This window comes from Manis pentadactyla, chromosome 2 (assembly GCF_030020395.1).
Source record: "Manis pentadactyla isolate mManPen7 chromosome 2, mManPen7.hap1, whole genome shotgun sequence".
Taxonomy (NCBI): Eukaryota; Metazoa; Chordata; class Mammalia; order Pholidota; family Manidae; genus Manis; species Manis pentadactyla.
The window spans coordinates 45,361,488-45,381,676 of NC_080020.1; the positions used below are offsets into that span (position 1 = coordinate 45,361,488).

The 20,189-nt window shown below is 36.8% G+C and overlaps 1 protein-coding gene across 6 annotated transcripts in view; it reads right to left on the minus strand.

The window, feature by feature from the left end:
• FBXW11 (F-box and WD repeat domain containing 11) overlaps nt 1-20,189 on the minus strand; it is a 140,587-nt gene that overhangs the window by 36,322 nt on the left and 84,076 nt on the right. For 4 of the 6 annotated variants that reach the window (XM_036884713.2, XM_036884710.2, XM_036884712.2 and 1 more), the window contains one exon: nt 3,037-3,099. The exons of the other annotated variants lie outside the window; for them this stretch is intronic. In XM_036884713.2, coding sequence (XP_036740608.1) covers nt 3,037-3,099 — 63 coding nt within the window. The remainder of the gene's footprint in view (nt 1-3,036; nt 3,100-20,189) is intronic. 6 annotated transcript variants of the gene reach the window in all.

Sequence of the window (20,189 nt, forward strand, 5' to 3'; positions counted from 1 at the left end):
TGACAAGGTAAGATATCGAATTAGCATTTCGTTAGAAACATTATTCACCCCATGTGTTTAATCTTGAAATGACAGTTTTACCCGAAAGCCAAACTCTTTCTTTTTAATTCATTCAAGGAAATAATTAAAAATGTACTCAAGGCCAGTGTCTTTAAAATAGTGCCTAAAGTAAACACCAAAGTTACAGCTCTTTATAAAGCTAAAGGGTGTCTAAAATCATCGTTCACCAATGCTTATTCCAAAAACATGCCATTAACAGATGACCAGTGCTGGAGATGATCATCTCATAAAACTTGCTCAAATTGGCAAAGTGGCAACTATTAATAGTTTGTTCGCTTCCTCAAAGTTGAACTTTAATGCTGTACTTGTCTACGCTGATGGTTCTCACACTTGTGCACCAGAGTAACAAGAGGGATCCTTAACACAGATAGCTAGGCACCCCCACAGATATCCTACTGGTCTGGAACAGAGCCCGAGAACCTGCATTTTTAACTAGTTCCCAGGTGGTGATGCTGTCAGTCCATTATGTGGACCGTAATTTGAAAACCACTCTTCTATTTAATGGAGAAACCTGAAAGCAATTCAACCTAAAAGCTTCATTTTTCCCAACAGTTTCAACCTTCATACTGTTTCCTGGGCTACTACACTGCTGGCAAACCAGATCTGGAGTTTAGACTTTCACTCTCTTCTTATGATCACCTAGCAGAAAGTGACTCATGGTAAACCACGTATGCCTGAAAAGTTCCTCATCTTATATAGGAGGCTTTTGATATTCCACAGGCCCCTATACTAACATTTCTCATCAAATGTGTATGTCCTTGCATAAAACAAGTATATTTTTAAACAGTGGGAACTACATACACTGCATCTGGACAATATCATCCAAAAAAAAAAAAAAAAAAAAAAGAATCCCTAGGCTGAAGACACAACTGCTGCTGATCCTGTGAGGCTCAGTAACTTCCCTACTTAACAATAAAATAACCTCAATGCTTTTGTCAAACACCAGCAAGCTATCTGCCAATCATTCTTCTGCTAACACCTTCATATGTAACACCGAAGGAGTAACATACAAGAGAACTTTGAAAATTAAAAAGTTGCATTACAAAATATATTAATCCCGTAAGCAGCTTATCTCATAAGTCTTATATAGGAAGAAAAACAAAGTGCTTTTGTTATCCATATGTCCCCAAACTTAAAAGTGGACTGAACCCATCCCTAAAAGAAGACATCCTTTATATATATCCAAAGGTGTCTTTGGCCTTCCTTGACAAAATCACATAAATCTTTCCTGTCTAGCAAGGTCTTATGCCCACATTTAGAAGTATAAAGTCGGAATGTATCTATCTCTACCACGCCATTTATCTTAACACCTCCTTAGGTAAGCATGTTTTTTCCTTTGTGCTGTGATTTGGGTGAGGGAGAACACACTGACACTGGATACCAACAGAGGGCAGCATTGAACAGAAATTTTTGATGTTGCTTACAGTAAGACATCCATATCTAACAGACCCAAAAAATCAGCATTCAAAACAAGTCAAATGAAGTGAAAATTCTTTGCTGTGGTGAATATCAGTTGGTATAAGGAGCATTTTTGCTACTTTAACCATAAGGATGTTCATCATCATGTTGTAATAGAGAAAAATTAGAAATAATTACACAAATATAGACAATTGGTTAAAGCAAATTACATCTGTACAAAGTACTCTATGAAAATCAGGTTTATGAAAGATTTTACTAAGAAGAGAACATGTTTATGAAACAATATCAGAGAACAAATGGCAAGATGCAGAATTGTACACAGCATTATCATCACAGTAATTTCTGTGAAGCGGAACACACCAAGATAGAGTGGAGGCTAAGTATGAAATGTTAAAAGTGCCTATTGATAAAGAAAGCTACATACGTTTTCCTTACCCCTTTTCTTTCTATATTTTTTCATAATAACTTGCCAAAATAATTGCTTTTATAAAACAGGTTAAATATAATGGTAACAACTTGCATTTGTATATTTTTTAATATGTACAAGATACTTTCACACCCATTATCTCATTTGATAAGCAAAAGGGTTATTTCATTTGATAAGCAAAAGGGTTATATTCATTTAAAGTGTTATTACAGGCTCCTAATCATCCAGCTTCCCTAGAGTACTGGTATACATTAACTAGAGCTAACTGAATCAGACAGATGAAAGAAAAACAGAAAGACTAAACGTTAAGAACCACTGTAAACTGACAAATAAATAGTAAATGAAGAGAATTCTTAATGCAAACTACCAAATGTGAAGGAGGGAACAGAAGTCAGCCTGCACCCAGTTCCCCTAAAATAGCGGCAAGTGCACAATTCTATAGTTTATCTTCCACTTCTATTTCTAACCACCTGCCTGACCCAGAAAGACCTCCTTGGCATTGTGTTGCTTTGTTTCATTCCACCTTCAATTTGTTGGGGATACTTCATTCTTGCTAACAATCTACCCCTTTCAATTCAAATAAGATGAACACAGAGAATATTTTTTTAAACATTATTCTTTTCAAATTTAGATTTGTTTTGCCTTTGCGTCGTCATGAAGGGGAAAATTACTTGTACCATAATGTTATTGATGAAAACATCTTTACATGCTTCCTCTTAAGCCCAGCAAAAAAAAAAACTAGGGGGTTGGGAGAGAAGCTAGCAAACTAAAACAGAGCCAGGAGAGAAGGAAGGAAACATCATCAGTGCACACACCGGTGTGTGGCACGGTGCCACTCTGGTGAGAAAAGACACCACCACTGTCTACCTTTGGCTTAGACAGTGGCCAGAGACAAAACATATTAGGCTACAGCCACCTCAGAATCTGAGAAAACTCCAAAATTCTTTAGTATTCATGACACTTCCCTAAGGAACAGAAGATAAATTAGGGTGAATTCTGAAACTAGTAAAATTGCACAGAGGAAAATTGCACAAGAGCTTTGCTCTTGTTTTCATTGTGGACATGAGCTAAGGGAACATCTTATCTGCAGTAAGTCAATTGCTATCTTATCTGTGCGCCGTCATTCCTACCTGCCAAAGAGTACTTTTCTTTGGGGACTCATCTTCATTTTGATCCTCCATAACTGAAGTGTTCTAAGGGGGGAAAAACAGGTTATTTGAATTATGCCAAGTTTTGCAAATCCTAAATAACTACACCAAAATATAGTTTTGAAAACCCAAACTAGAGTGTACAAATACAAACCCAAGAGCTATTTGGCTTGTGGCTGACACATGCCTTTTTGGGTCAAGGGGGCTTTGTTCATCTTTCATAAAACAGAAAGTTAATGACTAGACAAAAGACAGAAGTCTTTATTTATGCAGGTTGGGCATGCTTAAAAAAACAGGCTGAATTATGGGAGTGAGACTGAAGCTCTCCTCAATCGGCACTGTTACTCTTTTACTAGTGACAAGAAACCCCAGAGACCCACTAAGTTCCTGATGATTGCACAGAACATTTACTAGAATGTTTGCTATTCAGTAATCCACCTCAACCATCACCAATTAGAACTGACAAAGCCCTGGAAGCGCCCCCTGCCTCTTTTGTCCCTTCATAACCTTGCTTTTCTGGAATGGCTTTGCAATCTCCCTTGCCAAGCATGGTGGGTGCCTCAACCTTTTCCCTGAAGATGAGGATGTTGTTAGCCAGTAACAATCTGGTTCGCCTTAGGAATGCATTAGCTTTTGATTTTTGTGTTTACTACACAAAGAGGCACTGTGCTATTCTTCTTTCTGGTGACCAAGTCGCAAATAGATGCCCATTAACTAGAGATTATACATGATTGGATTTTCCCTTTTGAAGCTCCCACCTAATGGCTAAATGGAAACAATGAGAAGGGGAAGTAGGAGAGTTGTGTTCTGAAAGGAACAACAACTCATTTAAGGATGGGCAGATTCTTTCCCAAACCTAAAATCCTGAGATTGGGGTACAAAATTTAAACTACAACATTTGTCCCATAGCATTATTCAAAAGGATCCTATAGATCTGTTTAAGTTATCAGTGTTTACAAGATTCTGATTATTGCCTTTGGGGATAAGTTTATCCCTCAAATTTGCCCTATTTATCTTTTATGCTCAAGTCGTAAAACATTTGGGTCTATACAGTATTTCCAAACAATCTGTTTGGAAATATTCAATGTAGGTAATAGCAGAAAAATTACCACCAAACTCTAATGCTTTGCAGGTCACACAACTGGCTCTGATCAGGGATGCAGTATAATGTGACACAGAAGCCAAAGGTTTTGAAACCAATGACAGAAGTTGGAATCCTGCTTTGGTCACTGAGAGAGAGGGGAGGAAGGAAGGGGGGAGAGAGAGAATGAAGTGTGTGTGTGTGAGAGAGAGAGACAGAGAGAGACAGAGACAGAGAGACAGAGAGAGAGAGAAAGAGAGAGAGAGAGAGAGAGAGAGAGAGAGAGAGAGAGTGTGTGTGTGTGTGTGTGTGTGTGTGTGTGTGTGTGTGTGAGAGAGAGAGAGAGAGAGAGAGAGAGAGAGAGACTGAGCAAGTTGTTTCACCCATGGACAAGTAACAAACCACAGAAATGTGGAGACAGACACTACCCAGTAATGCTTGGTGTGTAACCGGTATTCAAAACATCTGTTCACACCCTTCTTTGAAGGTGCTGCTTTCTCCCAAAAGTTAACTTCTCACGTTTTTCTAACCTCAGACTTTGACAAAATAGCTCCAGATGGTTGCCTATGGAGAAAACCAAATGGCTTCCTCAATAAAACCTTTTAAGCCCCAGTGTACCAAGGTCTACAATGAGGGAGAGGGACAAGATGGCAGGGCTCCGTATGTGAAAGCCAAACATGAACTGGAGAGGAAAGCAGTGTGTCCAAGCACCCAACAGGTCACGAGTGTTGGCAGCAATAAATGACCCTGATGGGAAGGAGACGAAGAATAGAGAAACAAAAGGAGTATTTCTCTCTCCATGGAATTTTCCTTTTCTGCTATCTTGAAGGGCTCAGGGATTAATTAATAATCATGGCAGGTTTCCTTAGAGGAATGAATAAAGTGGGAACAGTGACTCAGTACATCATCTCCTGGGTCTGACTAGTAGTTACAAAGCCATCCTTGCAACATCATAATGTCCTGGGTTCTGAAAGACTGGCAAAAATAAAGACTTGTCTGGAAACATGAAGAGTTGAACATGTAAAGTGGAAGAGTGATGTGAAGTTAAGTCCCTATCCCCATGTCTCCAGACACCCCACAGGAAATGTATGAGGGAGGTATATATGTACAGTGTTTTGAACTAAAAATGTGAAATATAGGAGCCTGAACCTGCCAGAGCTATTCTGACCTAAGCTACCTTAATACTGCTCTCACTTAGGGAGGAAATATAGTCAGAAGTCCCCATAGACTACACAATAAATTACTGTTTTTACAGTAAGAAAATGTAATTCTTCCTTTCATTCATTCCAAAATAGAGAAATGGTGTTTATTTATAAAGGAAATAACCCCTCTGATAAAAATAGCAACTATTCTCTAAAGACTTGATAGAAGTGGATAAAGATAATACAACTGAATAAATCCCAGGTTTAGGGGGTTTGGGTAGCTGGAAAAGCTCCCCCATCACACATTTTTTTTCCAACTTTTAAGGCCTTCAGAAGATGCCAGAAGGAAAGTGCTGCTCTCAGGCTACACTGATATTTCCAAAGAGCGTTCCAGGTGACTTAAGAGATGCTGAGTAAATAAAGGAGCCCAGGGTCCTAATTAGGTCTGACAAACGCTGCGTGCTCCCACATGTGCTCTCTTCCTCTCAGCTACTCCCATCCTCACACACACATCACAATACACTTCATTAAAACCCTGAAGGTTCTGTAATGCCCTGTAATTAAATCATGTTAAGTCAGTTTAGTCCAGCTTTCCCAAGTTTGTTGGCCATGGACGTTCTTTTACAATAATATCTCTTAATAATAGCTAAGCATATACAGGGAAATACTGGATTACAATGACATAATTCCTTCCTTCTCCCACTTTACCAACAAATACTTGCGGGAGCCAATGGAACTGCCCACTTTTGTTAAACCGCCCACTTTTGTATAAAAATATAAAATATAAACATAATATATTCCTCTCCTATCCCCATCATCTTTCTCAGCCTGCTACATGGGGTTGGAAGATAAAGAAGCATGGCAAAACAGAAAATTCTCTTATAGGAGCCACAGGGTTTTTTTTAAATCACTTTGACTTTTATTCCTTAAAGGTGTAATAACAGACACAAGGTCACAGGTTCCAAAGTAAGGTAAGAAAAAACAATGAGCCTTCTACGAGAATAGGAAGGTGGTTTCCTACATCCAAATGCTCAGATGAAACCATGAGGTAAGCCAATCTGAGAGCTGAAATCTTCACTAAGTCTCCAACACTTCTGGGAAAAGAAAGTTCTTTGAAATACCTACCTGGCTTATTCATTTCCTACATTTTCATCATCTCTTTCCTCCTACATCTACAAAGAAGCATCACCTGTAAATAAAATGCAGACCTTCCTATTCTGATACTATTTCCAATGAAAGATACAATCTAGGAAGAAGAAGTGAGACTCAGGCACTTTGTAAAACTGACACTTTGGGTCAGATATTTCTTTGTTGTGAGGGTGCTGTTATGTCAAACTGTGGGGTGGTTTAGCAGTATCCTCACCTCTCTATATCCTAGATGCCAGTAGCAACCCCCTCCCTTGCCCTAACTGTGACAACCAAAAGTATCTCCAAATTACCAAATGGGGGAGGTGGAGGGAAGAGTTGCTGGCAAAACTGTCCCCTCCCCTTGAGAGCTACTGCTACAATTGTGAACTTCTAAAGTTGGTGCCTCCTTGGGAAGATATACTAAATCCCTGCCATCTCAGACCTGGCCTTTCTTTCTCTTCAGGCTTTTTTTCTTTGGCCCCTGTGACAGTATACAATTTCTTCAGACACAGTCTGATCTCATCGTGGCCAAGCAATTCATGGAGTAGTAGATACCTAAATTTTAGGGTAAGATTTGCTTGGAGACACTTAATACCAGGAGCTTTTTTTACTAGAGATCCATGGACTTGTGGGTGTGGATGAGGACTATAAATATCATGAGGTCATGTGCAATCACAGTAAGATAGCAAAGCATGACTCTGACCAAATAGCTCACCAGAGTAAATGGAGACTTAGGCATATGTGCTGTGTTTTGTTTTGTTTTAATGTTTCCCAGGTAATTTTCATGTGTGTCTCTGTTTTAAGGTCATTGCTATGGCAAATGGTTTTGTCCATGTAGTAGTAGCACCATTCTAATTAAGGAAACTGCCCTGATACCATCATGACAGACTCCAGCCCAATATGTAACATTTCAGAACTTCCAAATACCACAACAATCTAATGCAGGTTCACCCTCTCATAAATATCTTCAGGAGAAGATGCCATAGGGAAAATACTCTCGCAAGCTACACTGATCAGAGGATTATTTCCAAAGAGTGTTTCAGGCGACATAAGAGTTGCTCAGAGAAAAATAAAAATGGGTTCCAAGGTCTAAGTAAGGTTGGCCAATGCTGTGCCCTGTATGAGCACTCACTCTTCCCCTACCCCACCTCTGCCCTCAGAGGTTGCCATACACTTCCGTAAGATACCAAAGGCTCTGTAATGTTTCACAATTTAAAAATCAAGATAGTTCTATCTAGCTTCTCCAAATACAGTGAATATGTACACCCCCCTTTTAAAATAACAGTGTGGCACATATTGGCAAATACTGGACTAGGGCAACAGAATGGGATAATTCCTTCCTCCTCCCACTTCACCAAATACTTCTGGGAGACAAAGGAAAGGCCCACTTTGGTAAATACAATACATTCCTATTCCCCATCACCCTTCCTGGGCTGCCATCTGTGATTAGTCTGTGCATAGGCACAACAGGTTCTAAGCAATGAGAGATCTTTGCCAGTAGGTGCCACCAACTAACAATGAGTATTTCACTTTGAAAATTCCCTACTTTAAGAGTTATGTAAGAGGAATCAATTTCCTACTTGAAAAATGCTGCAAGTTCTGCATTTTGAGTTTCATGATGAGAAATACAAAGACAATGTAAGATTTTCATACAAAAAGCATCTTTATTCCTGAAAGGGAGCAAGAAGAACTACAAAAGATCTGGAAAACATGGGAGTAACTCTGCCATTTCCTCTTGTGTTTTGAAGTTTTTTGATTTAAGATATTAAGGATGACAGATATACATAATGCAAAATGCTATTATCTAACTTTGTAAGTCTCTGTACTAGCTTACTTCACAAACTGTCTTTTTATCTTCAGGGAAAAAATATAAAAGTAGACATTCTAATTTTACAGGAGAAACTAAGAACCAGTCAAGAGTCACACAGTTCATAAACAAGGACATAGGACTCAGATCTAGGTTTGTTCTACTCATAAGTCGCTATACAGAATACATCTCAAGTGTTTTCCAACCTTTTCAATAAAATGAAATTAAATCTGGGCATTCCCCTGCCCACAAGGGTAAACATAACAAAAATCACACACACACACACAAAGCAAAAGGAATTAGCAAAAACATAACAGGAAAATTCAAATGAAAAGGAAAGCAGAAGTCATTCTAGCAAGAAAGCAATACACAAGTCAAACCACTGAATCACATAAAGTTAAAGTTCTTTAAAAGGCAAAATTTATAAAGAGGGTAATGTATGCTTTTATATACTGAATAAAATTCTGCAAAGTACATCAAGGAAAAAAGCCAGAATTATCTTTTTAATTTTTTAAACACCTTTCTATCTTTGATAGATCAAGTGGATCAACCACTAAAAACTTGATTTTCCATGAAACTATAAAGAAAACTGATTGAGCATCCTAAGCCACAGAAGAAATCTCAAATACAATTAGAAATCAGGAAGAGGTTACTATATGCTTAGACCACAAAGAAAAGTCTCAATCTAGATTGCCAATTACTACTTGGCCAAAAATTCTAAAAATAAATACACAGAACAATGATTGGCACAGGCAAACCAAACTCTTCTGTGTTGTTATTGTGAATTTCACCCAGACCCCTAGTCTAGCCTCAAATTCTTTCCCCTTTAGCCTAAGTCTTACAAACACTTTGCTGGAAAATGAGATCACTGGAATGCCAGAAGCATTCACTTGGAAAAAGAAAAGTTTGTCCAAAAAGAGCAGACCCTATCCCTCATATTCATCTTGCAACTCAAAAGGAAGAATGCCATGAAAGCATTTATACACATATGACCTTGTTTAATACAGTGACTCCAACCACAATCAGTTGAATCAGACACCTTCTCATCCCTCCACACAAATACTAAAATATAGGAACAAACTCTTGTTTTCTTCCTACAATATAATAATAATAATGAATAAAATTCATATGTATAATAAATATTAATAAAAATTAATGATAAATATTAGGTCCATTGGGAGTGTGACTGATATCTGTTATATGGTTTTGCAATGTAGTACTTTCTCTTCTAACTTACCTAACCTGTAGTTCCACTCCAATTTCTAACTGGGTATTGGGTATTTGGCTGTTACTGACCTTACATGACAAAATTATACTGAAGTATCTGGAACAATGAATATAGAAGAAAATTTTTCTTCCTTTCTTCCCACCAATTATTTTTTAAAAGAGAGGAATGCTTATCTTATTAAATATTAACATTTTTCTTAAAAGCTACAATAATTAAAAGCGGTGTGGTACTGGCAAAGTCAAGATTAATGAAACAGAACAAAGTCCAGAAACATTCATTTACACTTAGGAATTTCTATATGATAAAGTTAGAACTTTAAATTGGTGGGAAAGGAATTAATGCAAGAAAGAGTATTAGAAATAAAAGTTAAAATGCTATCTCATTATCACATGACAATATATACTATGGATAAAAAGAGAAGTGTGAATAACTACCACAATTAAACTACTAAAAGCAAACAGAATTTTCAAAAACTCAGGGAACAGTGGAAAGGCTTTCTAAGCACGATACCAAACATAGAAATATAGGTTTGACTATATAAAAACACTCAAACTTGTGAATGTTCATAATCAAATTTCAAAGACAAATACATTAGGGGAAATACTGCAGTATCTGAGATATAACTTACCATAAAAAGATATCTTAAATTTAAGAAACCAGAATCAAAACCTTCATAGGCAAATAAACAAAAAGTACAGATATTTTAAAACAAGAAATTTAAATAGCCATAAAAAATGAACATCAACAGTAACAAAAAAAAAGATGTAATTTTTCACCTATCGAATTAGCAACTTTAACTTTTACACACCATGGGACTCTGGCTCTCTGGTCTGATTACAAATTGTTACCTTTCAGAGAATATTTATCAGCATATAACTTCAAAAAGTACTACATAACACTGGACATGATTTAACTTATAGCAATTTTATCCTAAGGCACTATAGACCTATACAAAATGGTAGCTACAACAATTTCTAACACAGAAAAGTAGAAAACTATGCAAATGTCCAACAATAGGGTATCATTTAAAAACATGATACAAAGTAGAAATTTTAGTTCTTTTAAAAAATACTTCTATTGAAATGCAGTAAAGAGCTTGATTCTCAAGTGTAGCTTGGCCAATAAAAAGAACATTACCAGGGCCCCAACACTGCCGTCATGTTACCTCCCAGTCATTAACACCCCAAAAGTAACCACTATTAGATTAATTTTGAACTTTATATAAATGTAATCATACAATACATATTTTTTGAGTCTGGCTTCTTTTGCTTCATATCATGATTGTGAGATTCTTAAGTACCATTCTCTTTCACTACTGTGTGTTACTGCAAAAAGTGTTCATTCTATTCGTGAACACATGGGTCATTTCCAGTTGTGGTATTTCAAGTAATTTTGCCTTGTCTTTTGGTGTACATGAGTATGTATTTCTGTCAGGGCTACACTAAGGGTGAATACCTAGGTCATCAAGTATTTACTGCCAACTTTTCCAAAGTAATTCCACCCAATAAACACTCTCACTAGCAGTGTATTTGAGTTCTAGTTGCTCCCCAGGTATGGGTTTTGGGGGAATTTTTGCTTTGATTTGGTGTTTTATTTATTATCGTTGTTTGTTAATTTTAATATTATGTTGGTTGTGTAAGTAGTATTTCTCTGTGGTTTTAATCTCTATTTTTCTGATGACTAATGCTGTTGTTCTGATGACTAATGCTGTTGAGCACCTTTTCAAAAATGTATTAGCCATTTGGATATATTCTTTTGTAAAGTGTCAGCTTAAAACTTTACCGTATTTTATTTGGATGCTCTTTTCTTATGATTTGTAGAAATTCTTTATATAAAAGTCTAGAATGGAATCCTTTTTCAAATGTATTTGTTGCAAATGCTTTTTTCTAATCTGTGGCTTAACTTTTCGATCTCTTAATGATGTCCTTTGATAAACAGAAGTTAATTAAATTATAAAGTGCAATCTATTCATTGTTTCCTTTATTATAATTTGTGTTTCTGTGTCCTGATTAAGAAGTATTTCTTCTCCTAAGGTAGTGTTACTCATAAGGAGTAAAGGTAGTCTCCGATGTAGTAGTCTAGAAGACACCTTTTACATTTACATCTAAAATTCAGGTATACTGATCTTTATGTAAAGTAGGAGTCAGGATTAATATTTTAAAATTTGAATTTAGTGTTTTTCATATTGCAGGTTATAAACCATTATGGTTTACAGTATCAACTTAATGGATAACCAGCATTTTTAAAAAGACTGAAATAGAAAGAATACATAGGATATCCCCCATTTCATCAGTTTTAACACACTTTTTTTTCACATTTCAACATCTCTGAAATTAGGTATTCCTTATCATCAATGGCATCTTACAATTAAAAATGGAAATGCTTTACATAAAATTATGGCATGTCTTAAAATCCATGCTGTCTTGCATTTGGCAATGAAATACATTTGTCATATAACAAATTACATTTGGTAAGAGTATGGAGGGGGTGCAATGTGTGGGCGTATATGTATGTAATACACAAACACATATATATTATGTATATGTATATAAATTACACATCCACACACACACACACACACACACACACACGCTCATGTGTGGTAGGTCTAAATGTAAACTGTATTTCTTCCTGTGAAAACACAAACACTGAAAACCCGCGGTATTAGATTACAATGGTGTTAGAGTACAATGAATCCCATACTGCAGAAGTTATTACCTTTTCAGCTTTCTTCCAGTTCTAGTTGTATCAAAAGATAATAAAAAAGAGGTGGCCTCCTATTTAGTTTACTGTAACAAACAGTATCCAGCTATAATGTCACATTGGTTTTATTTTTATGGTACTTTTTACAGTAACCCATTCTCAGCAAGTGCCACTGATTTTCCAGTCATAATATGTAGTTCCCCTTTCTGATTTTTAAAATATGTAAACAAAAAGACAAATAGCATGCAGGCAGGTCAAAAACTGTGAAGGTTGTAGTCACCTATCTGAAGTTAAGGAAATACTGTGTTAAAAGAATAGTGATATGAAAAAGGTCTAAACTATATTTTAAAAGGGGAAAAAGCAGGTCAAAATACATCTGCATGATTCTATCTTTATAAATAAGATTCAATCTATTTAAATATTTATCTATTCATTTACAACATTAACTAGAAAAAGTGTTAAAATACTAATGATTATCTCTGTAATTTTTATTTTCATTATGATGACATATCCGATCTAAATTTCCCATGAAGAGGACACATCTCTTTTTAACAGTGAGGATAAGTGATTTTTAAAATTAAACTGAAGAGTAAACAATCTATGACAAGACCCCAAATACAACAAGCTTAGTCTAAGGAAATGACTGAATGTTCCAGCAGAGGTCAGATAATGTTGCATTTCATCTGACCTCTTTGTGCCCATTTCCTCATCTATAAAACTGAGGTGAAAAAAGGGCCTCCCTGAAAGGATGAGTGAGAAAATAAAAAAGATAACCCTTGTACTTAATAAAGACCCCTTTAGTCAAATTTAACCTCCAGAGGGCAGAGATAGTTTGGCTGTTTTATTCATTCTGTATCTTAGCACTAGGACAATTCCTGGCACACTACTAAAGTAAGGAGGTATAATAAATATCTGTTGAAAATAAATATTAGCTATAGTTATTATAACCTCCCTATTAATTATAATGACAAAAATGGTAGTTCTGTTTCTGCTCACTCCTTTCCCTTATTTTCCAAACTGCCTACAGTGAGCAAGGATTCAAAATGTGCAACACAATTTCTGGTCCTCACAAAAAGTGGTAAGCAAAATCTGTTTTCAGAAAGGAAGTCATTCTTAGTACCCCCAAATAAAAAAAGAACACCTCATTAATTTTTGACTGTTTAAAAAGGTCCAAAAGAAAGATGGATACAAGTCTGCAGGAGTCTCCCAGAAGAAAGCAGACAAGGCGGTGGAGAATGTGCATTTAAATGGTTCCTAGTGTTTAACACTTTGAAGAGAGCTTTTAAAGTAAAACTTGTAAAATGTTTTATATTCACTAAAGGGAAGCAGAAAAAGAAAGTGCTTTAGAAACAGTCACAGATGAATGGTCAAAGGACACTGAGGCATGAAGAATGGCATCATGAGGGGAGTCAGTCTGCTGAAGTGTAAGGAGCGAACCTTTACAGCCCGTGTCCCCAGTGCAAAATCTGGGCTCTGCCAATGACAAACTAACTGTGTGACTTCCAATAAGTTACTTGACCTCTCTCTCAGATTCAGTTTCCTCTTTTTATAGGACAGGGATAATACTGCCTAAGTTGCAGGAAAAGAAATGTCATGTGCAAAGCACCTACAATGTAACGTAACTCAGGGGAGGAAAGAATAACAAACTAGAAAAACATGTTTACTTTTTGCTTCTATTAATCGTTCTAAAAGAAACATGAAAACATCTATCAGTGATGTCAGCCAAAGGTGGAGAAATACAATATCACATCACAATCATTTTTTCTATTATTGTATTTGAGTATAATTTGGGAGATTCTTCAAAGACTCAAACATAAAACTACCGAATAAATTATAAAGCAATGAATTATAAGGTTAGTAGCTGCCACTTACTGAGTACCTGTCAGATTGCAGCTGACCCTTAAACAACCAGAGGTAGCCCCACACAGTCGAAAATCCATGAATAACTTTTGACTCCCCCAAAACTGTACTAACGCCTACTATTGACCGGAAGCCTTACCAGTAACATAAACATTCGATTAACACATATTTTGTATATTAAATATATCACATACTATATTCCTACAATAAAGTTAGATAAAAGGTTTTCTCAAATTGTTTATTTCCAAAAAATTTTCCAATATATTTATTGAAAAAACTTCATGCATGAGTGAACCTCTGCAGTTCAAACCCTTGTTGTTCAAGGGTTGTGTATCATTTCATGAAAACTGGGGAAAGCTAAATCCACCAAAAACGTGTAAGAGTAAGAGAATGAATTCAACACAATACCAGTCAAAATCCCAGCAAGCTTTTTTCCCACCTCCCAAAAATCAAGCTGATTTAAAAATTCATATGAAAATATTAAAAAACCCAGGCAATCTAGAAGAACTAAGCTAGAAAACTGACACAATGAGATACCAAGATCTATTATACAGCTGTAGTCACTAAGATAATGTTGCACAGGCATAAAGGTAAGACAAATTGATCAGTGGAACAAAATAGCATCCTACCTCACAGCTACACGTATGAGTTCACCTGTCTGAACACCACAATGGCACTTTAGTGCACAGGAGAAGGAATGCTCTTTTCAATAAAATACTTTATTAAGTAGACATTCTCACCAAAGGGGAAAAAGTCCATTCTAGATAGACTGAAAATCTAAAATGTGAAGGCAAAATAATCAAGCTTTTAGAAGAAACTGTAGAACATCTTCAAGACCCTGGAATAGGCAAAGCTCTCTTAACACGACACATCAACTGCCAACCAGAAAGAAAACTCTGATGAACTGGATTATGATAAAGACTTTCTGTTCATTGAAGGCATTACTAAGACACTGAAAAGGTGATAAAAATTTCTAAAACTGACTTAATGGTGATGGTGCAATGCTGAATTGCATACTCAAAATGGATAAATTTCACAACATACAAAACACACCTCAATCTTTTTTTAAGAATTAAATTTAAAAGAAAAAAGGCAGCCCACAGAGTGAGAAAAGACTGCTGATACATCCATGACATTAAAAAAAAAAACCCTCACTTCAGATCAATTAAGGAAACACACACAGCACACACAACCAAAGAATTGGTAGAACACTTGTGCAGGTACTTCACAAAAGAAAATATCCAAATTAAGTTAAAAAATGAAAAATCAAATACTGCCACCCACAGACAACCATCATTTGTACTTTGGTACACAGACTGAAAACTACACATATAAATGAAAGTTGTCTGAAACATGCTCTTCAGTAACCGTTTTTCCATGTGTCATGGACATCTTTCAATGTCGTTGTAGACCTACACTTTTATTTTTAATTGCAACAGTTTACTTCATCCTTTAACTTAGTACAGCCAGTAATGGACATTAAAGTTTTTACTATAATATACAACACCGCAATGACCTTTCAGCACCTACTTTAAGTAATTACCTCTTTAGATTAAGTTCCTAGAATTGTTGGGTCCATGAAAACCTGCATTTAATGAATGGATGCCTGAACTGAATTTCACTTCCTTTATCTAATTGTTTCTTTTCATCAGAAGATACTTCATATTACAAGTTACTAAATCTAACAGTCAATTCTAATGGCTCACATTTCTGAACCTATCAACAAGGTTGAGCATTCCCTCCTTTTTGATATACTTCATTCACTTGGCTTCCAGGACTGCACTCACTGAGTTCTCACACCTCTAACTAAAAATGTTAAAGTTCTTCAGACAGAAGGAAAATGAAACCAGAAGAAAAACCTGGATCTAATGAAGGACAGAGAGATAAATGAAGAGAAAAAACAGTAACATATAAAATAGTATTTCCCATTTTATAATTTCTTAAAAATGTGATTGACTACCTGAGAAATACAAAACGCTGCTAAATGAAATTAAACAAGCCACAAATAAATGGAAAGACATCCAGGTCTTTATTCCCACATACATGAAGCAGTATCTTATTATTTTAAGACAGGCTGTGAGAGGTCAAAGGCACAAATTGTAAAGCCCTACAACCATGAGAAAAAAGTTAAGCAAATGAGGTTTTAATAAATAAGCCAAATAGAAAAGATGAAAATGGAATCACTTAAAAATGTCTTAATCCAAAAGAAGACAGAGAAAGAGTAAAAAGGTAACAAAGAAGAGATCAGACAAATAGGAAACAAACTGAGATGGTAGGTGTGAAACCAAACATTAGTAATTAATTAAATGCAAGTTGTCAAAGTATCCCAATTAAAAGTAAGAGTATGAAATTGGATAACTGTATGCTATCTACAAGAAACTCCCTTTAAACACAAAAGCAAACTGGTTAAAATGAAAGGATTGAAAAAGATAAATACCATTACCAACAAAAGGAAATCTAGAGTGGCTGTATTAATACTGAACAAAGATTTTAGAACAAGGAATGGTACCAGGGATCAAAGGAGATATTTCATAATGATAAAGAGAACAATTTATCAAAAAGACTGAGCAATCCTAAATATATATACCCTCAGCTAACAGAGCTTCAAAGTACATGTGGAGAATAAAACAATGACAACTCAAAGGGGAACTCGATAAATCCAAATTTATATTTGGACACTTCAACACTCCTCTTAGTTATTCATAGAACAAGCAGAAAAGGGTAAAGATACGAGGAAGTGAGTAACACTATCAGCCAACTTAACCTAACTGACATTTACAGAACACTACCCAGCAAGAGAACACATTCTTTCCAAGTACATAATAAACATTAACCAAGATAAAAGTTATTCTGGGCCATAAAACAAGTTTCAATAAACTTTAAAAGGCTGAAATCACACAAAGTATGTTATGGGATGACAAAGAATTAATCTAATAAAATACCCCCAAATCTTTGAAAATTAAACAATGCATCACTAAACAACACATGGGTCAAAAAAGAAATTACAAGGAAAATTAGGAAGGACTGTTAACTGAATGAAGATACAAAGTCAACATATTAAACACTGGGATATAGCTAAAGTGGTGCTTAGAGAGAAACTTACAGCATTAAATGCATATAGTAGAAAAGAACATGGTCTTCAAAGCAATAACATAAGCTTGGAACTTAAAAAACTAGAAAATTAGCATACTAAACCTAAAATAAGCAACAAGAAGGAAATAATAAAGATGAGATCCAAAAGTAACATAACAGGAAACAAAAAAACCATGAAAATCAATGAAACAAAAGCTGTTATCTTTGAAATAATAAGACTGATAAACCTCTAGCCAGAATGATAAGGAAAAAATTAGGTAAGGAACGATTTCCAATCTCAGGAATAAAAGTGGGAGCATGAACACAGATACTAGAGACATTAAAGGAAAATAGAGGAATATTATAAATTTATACTAATATATTAATACCACAACTCAGATGAAAGGGACAAATTCCTTAAAAATACAAGAAAACCAACAGTCACACAAAAAGAAATAGATAACCTCAATAGTCCTGTATCTATTAAACAAATTGGTGTTGCTGATTAATTTCACTCAGTATTTTATGAAGAAATAGTATCAATTCTATACAAACTTTTCTAGAGAGCAGTGGAGGAAGGAACATCCTGAATTTTGAGGCCAGCATTACCTTGGGACCAAAATCCACATGGGACAAGATTTTCTGCCTAGAAAACTCAAGGGAATCCTCAAAACAAGTAGACCTAGTATGTGATGGTAAGAAAGTCACAGGATACAAAGAATAAAAAAGACAAATGAGGCGGAGCCAAGATGGCGGCATGAGTAGAGCAGCGGAAATCTCCTCCTAAAACCACATATATCTATGAAAATATAACAAAGACAACTCTTCCTAGAATAAAGACCACAGGACACAGGACAACATCCAGACCACAACCACACCTGTGAGAACCCAGTGCATCGCAAAGGGGGTAAGATACAAGCCCCGGCCCCGTGGTACCTGAGTGCCCCTCCCCCCAGCTCCTGGCGGGAGGAGAGGAGGCAGAGCGGGAGGGAGAGGGAGCCCAGGACTGCTGAACACCCAGCCCCAGCCATCCGGACCAAAGCCCAGACACAGTGCATGCGCAGGGCCCTGGATACTAGGTAAACAGGGCAGCAAGAACAGTGAGCAGGTACCGGAGGCCTGGCGCCAGAGGACAAAAGAAAAGCGAGCGGCCATTTTTGTTGTTGTTGTTGTTTTGTTTTCGCGAGTGGTTTTTGGAAGTCTTAAAGGGACAGGGACCCCAATACTAGGGAAATAGGGCAGCAAGACTGGTGAGCGGGTGCCTGAGGCTGGCGACGGAGAATAAAGAAAAGCAAGCGGCCTTTTTTTTTCTTTCTTTTATTTATTTAAAAATTTTTTGTTTTTGTTTCGGCGAGTGCTTTTTGGAAGTCTTAAAGGGGCAGGGTGGGACACTTAGTCCAGAGGTAGGGAATCCGCGGATCTCTGGGCACCCTAATCCCCTGGGCTGCAGGGAGCAGGGAGGCCCCTTACCGACATAAATAGCCTCCCGGCCGCTCCCCCTCCAACGCGACTCCACCATTTTGGAGCAGCTGCCTGAGCCAGGCCACGCCCACAGCAACAGCAGAGATAAATTCCACAGCAGCCAGGCAGGAAGCAGAAGCCCTGTCTGCGAGCAGCTACCCAGCACAAGCCACTAGAGGTCACTGTTCTCCCAGGAGAGAAAGGCCACAAACCAAAAAGAAGGGAAGTTCTTCCAGCCGTCACTTGTCCCAGCTCTGCAAACTATTCCTACCACCATGAAAAGACAAAATTGCACGCAAACGAAGATCACAGAGGCAACACCAGAGAAGGAGACAGACCTAACCAGTCTTCCTGACAAAGAATTCAAAATAAAAATCATAAACATGCTGAAAGAGACACAGAGAAATATGCAAGAGAAATGGGATGAAGTCCGGAGGGAGATCACAGATGCCAGGAAGGATATTACAGAAATGAAACAAACTCTGGAAGGATTTATTAGCAGAATAGATAAGATGCAAGAGGCCATTGATGGAATAGAAACCAGAGAACAGGAACGCATACAAGCTGACATAGAGAGAGATAAAAGGATCTCCAGGAATGAAATAATATTAAGAGAACTGTGTGACCAATCCAAAAGGAACAATATCCGTATTACAGGGGTACCAGAAGAAGACAGAAGAAAAGGGATGGAAAGTATCTTGGAAGAAATAATTGCTGAAAACTTCCCCAAACTGGGGGAGGAAATAATCGAACAGACCACGGAAATACACAGAACCCCCAACAGAAAGGATCCAAGGAGGACAACACCAAGACACATAACAATTAAAATGGCAAAGATCAAGGACAAGGAAAGAGTTTTAAAGGCAGCTAGAGAGAAAAAGTCACCTATAAAGGAAAACCCATCAGGCTAACAACAGACTTCTCGAAAGAAACCCTACAGGCCAGAAGAGAATGGCTTGATACATTTAATGCAATGAAACAGAAGGGACTTGAACCAAGGATACTGTATCCATACAACTATCATTTAAATATGATGGCAGGATTAAACAATTCCCAGACAAGCAAAAGCTGAGGGAATTTGCTTCCCACAAACCACCTCTACAGGGCATCTTACAGGGACTGCTCTAGATGGGAGCACTCCTAGAAAGAGCACAGAACAAAACACCCAACATATGAAGAATGGACGAGGAGGAATAAGAAGGGAGAGAAGAAAATAATCCCCAGACAATGTATATAACAGCTCAATAAGTGAGCTAAGTTAGGCAGTAAGATACTGAAGAGGCTAACCTTGAACCTTTGGTAACCACGAATTTAAAGCCTGCAATGGCAATAAGTACATATCTTTCAATAGTCACCCTAAATGTAAATGGACTGAATGCACCTATCAAAAGACACAGAGTAATAGAATGGATAAAAAAGCAAGACCCATCTATGTGCTGCTTACAAGAAACTCACCTCAAACCCAAAGACATGTACAGACTAAAAGTCAAGGGAGGGAAAAACATATTCCAGGAAAACAACAGCGAGAAGAAAGCAGGGGTTGCAGTGCTAATATCACACAAAATAGACTTCAAAACAAAGAAAATAACAAGAGATAAAGAAGGACACAACATAATGATAAAGGGCTCAGTCCAAAAACAGGATATAACCATT